General features: G+C 44.0%; 1 protein-coding gene across 7 annotated transcripts in view; it reads right to left on the bottom strand.

Annotated features, from left to right (window-relative positions):
* CLEC16A (C-type lectin domain family 16 member A) overlaps window positions 1-11,352 on the bottom strand; it is a 170,178-nt gene that overhangs the window by 85,033 nt on the left and 73,793 nt on the right. For all 7 annotated transcript variants that reach the window (XM_019540107.1, XM_019540105.1, XM_019540112.1 and 4 more), the window contains exon 17: window positions 10,851-10,979. In XM_019540107.1, coding sequence (XP_019395652.1) covers window positions 10,851-10,979 — 129 coding nt within the window. The remainder of the gene's footprint in view (window positions 1-10,850; window positions 10,980-11,352) is intronic.

Here is an 11,352-nt window from a genome sequence, read left to right as displayed (position 1 = left end):
GCCTATAGTTTCCCAGGTCCTCCTTCCTGCCTTTTTTGAAGATGGGGACCACGTTGGCCCTCTTCCAGTCCCCCGGTACTGTTCTACATGCTGTTGTTTGGATTAAAGCATGGAGGTCAGAATACTCAACCAAAATGTCCCAAATAATCATCTAGTTAAGAAAAAAAGACTGTGCTTATGCCCCTTTTTTCTAAAGTATATGCAAGCAGAAGAAAGCTTAAACTCAATATGACTACCCTTAGCAATAAGTACCATGAATATGGACACGAAAAGGTGGTTTTTTTCCTCCAAAACTTGTAAGGCTAAGTTATTTATTTTAATTTTCAGCAGTTACAATACAGTCAGTATATAATCTGAATTGCTTAATTCTAATTTGCAAATTAAATTTCTTTACATACAACAACCACTAATAATCTCTAAAGAATTAAATGATGGAAAACCTCATCTCTTTCCAAGAAAAGTATTTACATAGTTCACTTATAATGGCATATCTAAAAATGACTCAAATTATCCCCCCTAAAATTCCGCAAAAATATTAACAGTTAGGCTGCAGTTAAGCAGGAGAATGCTCAGTTGACAGTGAAACATGCAGGAAGGTTTTAATAAGTGAATAATAAATAAATAAATAAATAAATAAATCCAAACTTGAATGAGTCTTTTAAGCTGTGAACATGGTGTTTGGGATGTGACTCGCTCTGACCCTTGCCTCAGAAACAAGGAACTTTTTCTTCAAATTCATAAATTCAAGAGTTTAACTGCTAAAACAAATGTTTCAAATCACAGTAATTGTATATTTGTTGCTTCAGTATCTCCTGCTCAAGACCAAATGTCCCGTTTCTGAGGAAGCTTCCATTCTGCTCTTATTTTGAAAAGTGTAAATGCTAATGTTGCAAGTGTAAATGCTGAATGATTTACACTTGCATCATTAGCAAGTGATAGCAGCCATTAGAACTGGCAAGATCAGAACTATGTCAAAACTAAACCTCCAAGGGAGTGTGTAGACGAAACAGGGGCCCTAAACTGAAGTGGTGAGTTTTAAAAAAAGCACTGCTTCAATTTAGGGCTGATTACCTCTGTGTCATGCATACATCCCACTGACTTACCTGCCTCTCCAACAGGGAGGGAAGGGCAAGCTGCTGGCACGTGGAGTGGTCCCTGGGCTGCCAGGGGGGTGGAGGGGAGTGTTCTTATGCTTCCCTCTGAGGCAGCGCCTCCCTCCCTGCCCCCCAGCTGACACCCACCCACAGGCACCCAGCTTGGGCAGTCCTGGGGAGCACTGTAGCTACAGAGGGAGGCACCGGGCACCCCTGTGCAGCTCGGGATGGGGAAAGAAAAAAAAAAAAAGATCAGGCTCGCTGCTTTTCTTGGGTGAAGCTGCTTTTCTGAGCTGCTGCCAGGCTGCATGCAGGGCTTCCTGCAGAACCACGGAGCTGCACAGAGCCCGGTCCTTCATTCCACGGCTGTAGGTGCAACAAACTAAAACTCCCTTGAAAAGTTTTAGTTTGCCGCACCTCATACCATTTAAATGTGCAAAACGCCACCAAGGCATGCAAACACCGACACCATTAAAGCGGTGCAAAAGCATTTAGCTTGGGTTAAGGTGTTGTGCACACACACCTCCCATTTCATCTACACATGGCTCAAGATAGAACTAACGTATAGGAAAAGGCAAAACCTAAGTTCTGGCCCAAATCTACAGAATAACCAATTTGTGCAACTTTACCTAGAATACCAATTTTAGCAGCTTTAAGGCACCCAAATGTTTTAACAGTTGGAGGCATTTCAAATTCACTGAAATGTTTTGATTTGTTCTTATTTAGCAGTGGGAGTGAGCACTCAGCCCAGCATGGCTTGCAGTAGCTAAGCTGGGGGGTGGAAATGAAGGATTTGCAGATCCAGGAGTGGGTTACCTATGGCTGGGGGTATTTTCACTTTTCTGCTTTTCTTTTTCTCCTGAACACAAAAGTTCAATGAAAATCAGTAGCATGCTAAAACTTAGAAATTCTGTATTAAGACCTTAGACTTTGGGTGCCTGAAAGGGGCTGGGTACTTGGACCTACATGTTGGGCTCCCAGGGGCTGTGGGGCACGATGAGGGCCAGGGCTGTAGAGAGTAAGGGTGCATTCTGGTTGTTAGAAAGATGCACTTTACTGAACAATCAGAGTTCTGGCAGCATAGAGTGGCCCATTACAGCAGGGGGCAAGGAGAGGAAGGTAGTGAGGAGCAACACAATGTGGGATGCTTGGAGGACTAACCAGTCACAGAACATTCAGTATTCATGCTGTTTTTTCAAAAAAGGACTTGATTTTCCAGGTACACTTTTTTGAACTGTTACTGGCAACTTTAAACTGGTTTAACAGGCATGTACATCTGCCCCCTTTGGGTTTAAACTGCATTTAAACCAGTCTAAGTGTTGTGCGTGTCCATACCCTGGGAAAACAGACCTAGAGGATGATCCCTGAAAGAACTATAGCTATTTCAGGATAAGTTACTGTTTAGGAGTTTGTATTGTTGCTGATCCCATTTTAATTGCCTGGCAAGCTGTACTGTCCCTTTGAACTTGAAGAGCATATTAGCTTCTGTCCAAAGACTGCAGCATCGCCCTCCCAAATTCATAGCCAAAATACAAATAAGTTGTTTAACACAGTAGCTTGTCATTTTTGGATACTTGCTTGTCAATGCCTCAAAAATATGCCTCTTCTATTCAGTGAGTTTCTTTCCATTCACACCACAAACTACCCAATTAGTATCCTTGGCTGAATTCTGTCCCAGAGGGTAGAGGAAACCCTGTTAATATATGCTTCTCTCCTCATACTGAGATTCCTAACTATAGGTGGTCCAAGTCTAGACCTAAATAACTAGGTCTCTAATTTCAGAATACCTGGTCTTTCCTACAGGTACAATGGAGGTTTCATATAAAGCTAAGACTGCTTTCAAAAGTCAGCAGAGGAAAAAGGAAGATTACTTTAGCTCTCTTTTTTGTATATCACGTGAACTATCTTAACAGGCATCAGATTTCTTCTCAGCTTGGAATATTTTTTCCTGGACTGGAGGACCTCTGGTTTTGAAAGAGATTTAATAAGTCTCTTTCCCCAAAGGACAAAAAGAAATTCCTTTGGTGGCAAGTTGCATCAAAAATGCCCAAGTATGTTTCTTGCACCTCCTTCTGAAACAGTTGGTACATAGTAAGGACCATTGACAAAAACCGTAAACTGACTCAATGCATCATGTCCTAATTCCCTATAGTTAACTCTTATATTTCTTTTTAGACATGCCAAAGACAGTATCATCTTAATATGCCTGCTGTCTGGGCCATTACAAGAGAGCCAAATGCAACTCTTAAAAGAATGGCTGACCATTAACTAGCCTTCAAGTTAAAGTCTCTCACCTCTTCTTATTTTTAGAAAGGGATCAGGCAATAAAAGGTGATACTGGTAGCTCAGATTTATGGCTTGACCATCAAAAATTAGTGCACAGCAAAGCTGAAGCATTTTTGCCCATACATAGTAGCATCCAGCTTTTTCTTTCCTTGCTGAATGGGTTGAAATGCATGTGTTCTCATTTGGTTCTTTGGATGGTTGTAAAAACCACCAATGAATTGGGAGTTAAGTTTGTGTGGAAACATGGAAAAATGTTTTTGCAAGAGAGCTTGTCTGATAATTTTGGATATATATAAATCTTGTCATAAGTTAAACCATATCCGTGAACTGGGGCTGCTTCCTGGTAAAAACACATTTCCAACTGAACTTCCAGTTTATGCGCTTGACCTACTCCCATTAATAGCTGGAGGCTGTCTTCCTAGTTTGTTTGTTTTTGGGGGGGTTGGGCGGGAGGGAGAAGTGGCAGAAATGCTCATTCCATTTAACATACGACTTTTCGTTTGGGACTTGCCATTCATTTATGAGTTCTGAAAGTGGTCTCTACATGTACGGATTGCTATGAATAGGTCTCTAGAAGTGTCTGCCTCTACCTGGTTTGGCAAGAAGACCAGAAGATTGCAGATTCTTCTGTATTTGGATTTTAGAAATTACTCCATTACAGGTGGATTAGCATGTTGGAGGGAACTTGTGCTATTTTTTAAACTCCAAAGAAACTGAGACTGAAGCAGATCTATTTTGTACTCATAGATCCTAAATTTGAAACCAGAATAATTGGCCACTAAGGTTTTCTAGCGCAACAAGTGATAAAAGCAAGCTGTAGATGGCCCTGAAAGAATGCCTGCCTGCTCCATTGCTTTCTCCTCTTCTAAGCTGGTTAGCAGTCTTGAATATTTATGGAGTCAGCATCTGAGGAATGGAGAGACCCTTTTTGGCTTTCAGATCAAGCTTATTTTTCCTGACAGGGAGAGAACCTATGGGTTGAGAACTAGAGAGACATAACTGTCTTTACCTTGGAAAGAGTTTCAGGTGTAAGATGCCTAAATATGCTGCAGAATTGGAAAGGGGCAGTGAGCCAGGCACAGAGCTTTGTAATGCCACGTCAGTACAAGATAAAAACTCTTCTTCAGGTGAGAACATTAAGGAGAAAGGTTTTTAAACCCCATCTTTCATATCCTACTTGCAATTTTCTTCATAAGACAGCAATTCATATCCATAATGAGCAAAATATACATCTCAAGAGTCTTCAGCTCTTCAGAAAACCTTGCTTCTGCTTGAGACTTCCAATGGCAAAGTTGTGCCCAGCACAGAAGGAAAAAGGCTCTGACTCGAAGCCTCAAGCCTCAGCCTTAATGGCTTGTAGCAGCAGAGCCTCATTTCACTTCTGATGTTTCTGAAAAACTGTGGCGATTCCTCAGCTAAGAGGAGACCAAACAAAGCAAAGCTAAAGTCAAGTGCCCACACTGAACAAAAACAACATGTAAGAAAAAAAGTTCTTTAAAGTAGCCATCAGGAGAAGCTATACTACTGATTATTCTGTTCCTGGAAGTTGAAATTCTGGTACCCCAAACTGAAGGTCCAGGCTTTAAGGAGAATTTAAATAAGCAGAAGGAACTTACCCTCTTGCTAGCTGACACCAACCCAGACATAGTGGGACTCACTGAGAAGTGGTGGGACCCAACGCACGACTGGGCAGTGAATATCAAGGGCTATAGGCTGTACAGGAGGGACAGGACAGGGAGGAAAAGCGGGGGTGTGGCACTCTACATTAAGGAGGAATACACATCCTCATCAAGTAGCACAGAGGCAGAGGAGGAGCACACCGAAGTGCTTTAGGTTGGAATACAAGGGAGTCGAGGGGAAAGAGATTTAACGGTGGGGGTCTACTACAGACTACCCAACCAAGGGGAAGAGCTAGACCAGGAATTCTTGAGTCAGCTCACGGAGGTAGTTAGGTCAAAGGATATGGTCATCATGGGTGGCCTGAACTTTCTAGACATCTGCTGGGAAGAGCAGTCTGCCAGGTCTGACCGCTCACGTAGGTTCCTAGCCAGAATGCAGGACCTCCATCTAACCCAGGAGGTGCACAGCCCCACCAGGGGAGACGCCTTGTTGGACCTGGTGCTGGCCACGGGCAACCACCTGGTGAGGGGGCCTGCGGGTGCTCAACCACCTGGGCGACAGTGATCATCGCCTGCTGGAACTCACCATCCACTGCAAGGTGGCAAAGGCCTGCAGCAAGGCGGCAGCCCTAGATTTCAGGAGGGTGGACTTCAATGAGCTAAGGAGAATAGCCGGGGAGGCACTGAGGTCCTGGAGGGGAGGGGAGCCAGGTGTCCAAGAAGAGTGGTCACTCCTTAAGGAGATAATCCTCCAAGCCCAAAGGGAGGTAATCCCAAAACAGATCAAAGGGAGTAGGAGGGTGCAAAAGCCTCCATGGCTCACCAAAAGCATCTGAGAATGTTTCCTAGCTAAAAGGGAGGCACACACCCAATGGAAGAGAGGGGCCATCACCAGGGAGGACAATACCACGGTTGCTTGGGGATGCAGGGGAGCAGACAGGAAGGCCAAGGTGGAGATGGAACTGGGACTAGCTTCCCAGATCAAGGACAACAAGAAGTCCTTTTTTAAATACATAGGGGGCAAAAAGAAGGTAAAGGGTAATGTGGGACCCCTGCAAGACACGCTAGGAAATCTGGTTGTTACACAAGACGACAAAGCTAACCTATTTAGCAACTTCTTTGCCCCCATTTTCCTGAGCAGGGACCTAATCAGCACCCCCACTGGGGCCCCCTCAGGCACAAGGGGAGGCACACCTAGGCCAAGAGTCAGGGAAATTCTGGAGAAACTGGATGTATTTAAAATCAGCTGGCCTGGACGATCTCCATCCCAGAGCGAAGAAGAAATTAGCTGAGGTCATTGCGGGACCCCCGGCATGGCATTCGTGGTGCTCTGGTGTGGTGTCAGAGGACTGGCCAACATGGTTCCCATCTTCAAAAAAGGGAGGAAGGAGGACCAGTGAAACTATAGGCCAGTTAGTCTTACCTCGATCTTGGGTAAGCTTTTTGGCACATATCCATGAGGGGCCAGCAGAGGAGATTATACTTCAGGGCATCCAACACGGGTTCATTAGAGGCAGGTCCTGTCAGACCAACCTGGTGGCCTTCTATGATCAGGTCACCAAATCCTTATATGCAGGGGTAGCAGTGGACATAGTCTTTCTGGACTTTTGAAAGGCCTTCAACACCGTCTCTCACCCTGTTCTCATTAAAAAACTGGGGGGACTGTGGTGCCAACACCCACGCAGTCAAATGGGTTGCCAACTGGCTGGAGGGCCGCACCCAGAGAGTGGTGGTGAATGGGTCAATTTCGACTGGGAGGGATGTGGACAGTGGGGTCCCCCAGGGCTCGGTCCTTGGGCCCGCACTGTTCAACATCTTCATCATTGACTTGGGTGATGGGGTAAATAGCACCCTGTTCAAATTGCTGATGACACTAAGATGTGGGGGGATGTGGGCATGCTAGAAGGGAGAAATAGGCTGCAATCCAACCTTGACAGGTTACAGGGGTGGACGGATGAGAACAGGATGGGATTCAACACTGACAAGTGTAAAGTGCTGCACCTGGGGAGGAAGAACCAGCAGCATACCTACAGGCTGGGGAACTCCCTTCTGGTAGTGCAGAGGTGGAAAAGGATCTTGGAATCACTACTGATGCCAAAATAAACATGGGCCGGCAGTGTGGGGATGTGGTCAGGAAGACCAGCCGCACCTGGTCATGCATCCACAGGTGCATCTCAAGCAGGTCCAAGAAGGTGACACTGGTCAGGCTGCAGCTAGAGTACTGCGTCCAGTTCTGGGCGCCGCACTTCAAGAGGGATGTGGACAACATGGAGAGGGTCCAAAGGAGGGCCACTTGCATGATCAGGGGGCAGCAGGGCAGGCCCTACAAGGAGAGACTATGGGACCTGAACCTGTTCAGCCTCCACAAGAGAAGGCTGGGGGGGGATCTAGTGGCCTGCTACAAACTCATCAGAGGGGACCAGCAGGCACTGGGGAAGTCCCTGTTCCCCCGAGCACCCCCAGGAGTGACCAGGAATAACGGTCACAAGCTGGCAGAGGGTAGATTTAGGTTAGATATCAGGAGGTGCTACTTCACTGTCAGGGGGGCTAGGATCTGGAACCAACTTCCAAGCGAAGTAATGCTGGCTCCTACCTTGGGGGTCTTTAAGACAAGGCTAGACAATCACCTTGCTGCCACTCTTTCCTGCCATGGCAGGTGGTCGGACTTGATGATTTGCTCAGATCCCTTCTGACCCTACTAACTATGAAAGTATGAAATTTTAACCCCTCTACATTGTACAGGAAAGAGCAAGAGAGATTATGTTAATTTGTTATGAAAAGAGATTGTGCAGCAGAACCTTAAGATATTTAACAAACCTGCTGTTGAACATTTTCATCTCTTATTTAGCTGATATTCGTAGCATAACACTAAGAGAGAATGCTAACACATTTCAATGAAGTATTGCTTATTATTATTCTCAAATACCTCAGAGGAAACTGAATTCTAGGAAACTGGGGTGGGTTTTTTTTTGCTTTCTAAGAATGATACTGTTCAATGTTATGTGTGATAAAATACAAACCATGTTGCTATGAAACTTAGATGAAATATTTAGAATCAGCATTGATAGCCAAAGTATATTTATAACATTCTTGGAAATGGCTGTTTTACTTCAGACCCCAAAATGCACACACATCTAACAAGATCTCAAGTATTAAGTAGGAAAGTGCGGTTCTCTAGCTTCGTGATCAATTCACACTTGCAAAGGCAACAGCCCAATATTATAATCCTAGTACCAAAGGACACTCAAATTGTGATTTTCGAAGGAAGAGTACTTTAATGAATGTGATCTTTGGTAGAATGAAAACAGCTTTAATTAAAACATACAAATTTCCCCTGAGGACCTTTAAAGGCTTCCTTAACTTAATTAACATTTTTAAATATGGATGAAAAATCTGTTTGGAATCCTAAAATTATGCAGACTTTTTTTTACTACAATTTCCTCTGTCCTTCCTTACCTTATTTCTTAAGGAGTAGTGTTTCTCCATTCACTGGGCACATCTACACATGAATTAATGTGCCATAATTCCAGTGCATTAAGTTTAATGCCTGTATAACATTGGCACGTTTTTTAGGTGACACTAATGTGCAGTAGAATAATTCTACTGTGCATTAGCACGGCTTTAGCCGTGATGTGCCATCATGCAGTCGAGTTAGTCTACTGCACTTTTAGCATCTTGTGTAGATGCGCCCACTGGCACCTACTTCCAATCTCACCCTCTGATTTCTCTACTCACTTCTAAATCGCACTGATATTTTAACATGACTGAACTCAAGACTGTTAACTCTCAATTCTCCTATCTGTTTTCAAACCTGCCTTTCACTTGTTCCGAGAGAAGTTTAACAAGCTCAGTCACTCAATACTCTCCCCCTCTTATTCCACTTTCCATCATATAATCATATTCATTCAACCTGTTATCTCATGTCCATGATGCAAAAATAACTGCAAATCTAATCCTTTTTCTTTGCCTCAGAGCTCCTTGTGGATGGTCTCATTAACCTAACATATGAAATCTAATAATTTCCCTGCGAGAAATCCAATTGTCGTATTTGCCTCAGCTTTTCCTGTAACACCCAGATCTTGTCATTTCCTACTATATACCATTCTTAAGATTCTCCTTCCTCTTGTTCTCGCATCATCAGAAACTGACCCTGACTCTGACTTTGCTTCCTGACAACTGAAGCCTATAGGGCTGTTTTTTGCTATATCTATGAACAGTGTCTAGTACAAGAGAGCTTCAAGCAACTACTGCAATGCAAACAACAACAGGATTGATTTCAGTATAAGATAATTACAGATGAACAAAGGAGAGAAGATTTAAACAGATTATTGGAAAAATCTTAAAGATTCATTAGTTACTGGATGCTTCCAGGTCAAATAGTGAAAGCCCAATTCTCTGAGTCCAACTTATTATCAGGCAAAAACCAAGATATGGGAGGTTGGGGCCTGACATTAAAAGCAGTGGTTCTCAACCTTCTAGGACTCAAGGGACCCCCCCTCACTGAACTCCAGCCATCCTCCACTGGACTCCAGGTGTCACCCATAACTTTTGTGAATTCAGTGGCACCCAATTTCAAGAATTAGTTTATGTATTACAGCGCTTACCTCCTTCCAGAGAGGCTGGGCAGTGGGGAAATCATCCAGGAAGGGAAAAGTCTTAGCCCATGCTTATCTGCTTATCTCTTCATAGCTCATGGCACCCTTCAAAGTACCTGAAAGCACCTTGGATACTCCAGCACCCTGGCTGAGAATCACTGCACTGAAGTGTCATGAGCTAGTAACGTCAAGAAGCAAGGGTTCAAACTAGAGTCATAAGTCAGGAGGGAAATCTGGTAAGTCTTGAAATACCTGAAGGGTGATTATAGAAAGCATGAAGACGGGGTGTTCTCTGTGGCCACAGGGGACAGGACTGTTAGCAATAGCTTCAAGTTGCAACAAAGGAAAGGAGATTAAGAGGAACTTTCTGAGTGAGGGTGGTCTCAGGTTACCTACAAAAGCAGTGGAATCTCCATCCCCAGAAATTTTCAAGAGTAGACTGGATAGACACTTGGCTGGGATGATTAAATCGGGGACAATCCTGCCCTGAACAAGGAGTTAGACTAGATGACCGTGCAAGGTCTCTCCTAGCCCTAATTTCCTATGACCAAGAGCATGCGAGTCAGGAGGCTGACATCTGTAAGGGACTGGGACATAGGTGATCACTCAGATGTAGCCACAAGGCAGAGAAGTCAGGAGCAGGAAACAGGGATCCAAACCAGTCACAAGCCAACAGGGTCCAGAGCAAGCAGCTGTCTGTAAGGGTAATCACTGGACTAAAGCCATGATCCAAGCATCTGGCCTGGAGTCAGAAGAAAGTAGCTGGCTGTCAGGATTCAAGCTGGAGCTAGGAGCCAGGATTCAGATAAGGCAAGTTCTGTTGAATAGGCAGACGGGCAATGAATATGTAAGCAGCCATGCCCTCCCAGGTAAATGGGACCAGCTGGAGTTCATTAGGCCACTGACAGCCGGGCCCATTCCTGCGAGTAGGGGTACTGGACGCTAAATAGCCTGCCTGCTTTCTGGATTCCTGGGTCTGCCAAGTACAAGACATACAGCATTAAAAATATTTGTGCACTGGGAAGGGTATGAACTGATACAGAGATGAGATTTTCTCCATCTTGAATCTTACAATGCTATTTCTAGGCCAATTTATTTGTAGCAAAATACTTCAGGTGTGCAAGAACAATAATAATTTTAACTGTTTAATTTGTTTTTCATGTAAAAAAAATTTGTCCATGAAAGGTGAAGGCTGACAATTCTTCAGAAAGGTCTTCTGTACTATTTCAATATGGGGGAAAGATAGGCTTACTCACTCTTCGTGTTCTTTCTACATCTCCACATGGCAGTCTTTTCACAAAATCAATACCAGTTAGTGGTGTCCCCGTTGGAGGCAGCAGAATGGAGGCATCCATCATCAAGTACTCTACATTCATGGGTTTAATCTGTAGAAATAATTTCATGTTTAACATGCAATATGGCAATCAAGTTGACACATTTACTTCCAAATACAACTTCCACTTCTAATACAAACTACAAAACCAGCATATAGAGTATTTCTAGAACCCCAGATATGGTGTATCATTTAAATCAAAGTCTAAACATTGACAATCTTAATTTGTTCAATTGTCAAGATAAAAAAGACCCCTAGATTCATAGTTTCATAGTTTCATAGTAGCTAGAGTCGGAAGGGACCTAGGTAGATCATCTAGTCCGACCCCCTGCCTGAGCAGGAAAGAGCACCGGGGTCAGATGACCCCTGCAAGGTGCTCATCTAACTTCCTTTTAAAAATCCCCAGGCTTGGAGCCTGCACCACT

The sequence above is a fragment of the Crocodylus porosus genome, unplaced genomic scaffold (genome assembly GCF_001723895.1).
Source record: "Crocodylus porosus isolate Cpor-Errol unplaced genomic scaffold, CroPor_comp1, whole genome shotgun sequence".
Lineage (NCBI taxonomy): Eukaryota > Metazoa > Chordata > Crocodylia > Crocodylidae > Crocodylus > Crocodylus porosus.
This window is presented reverse-complemented; position numbering and strand designations above follow the sequence as displayed.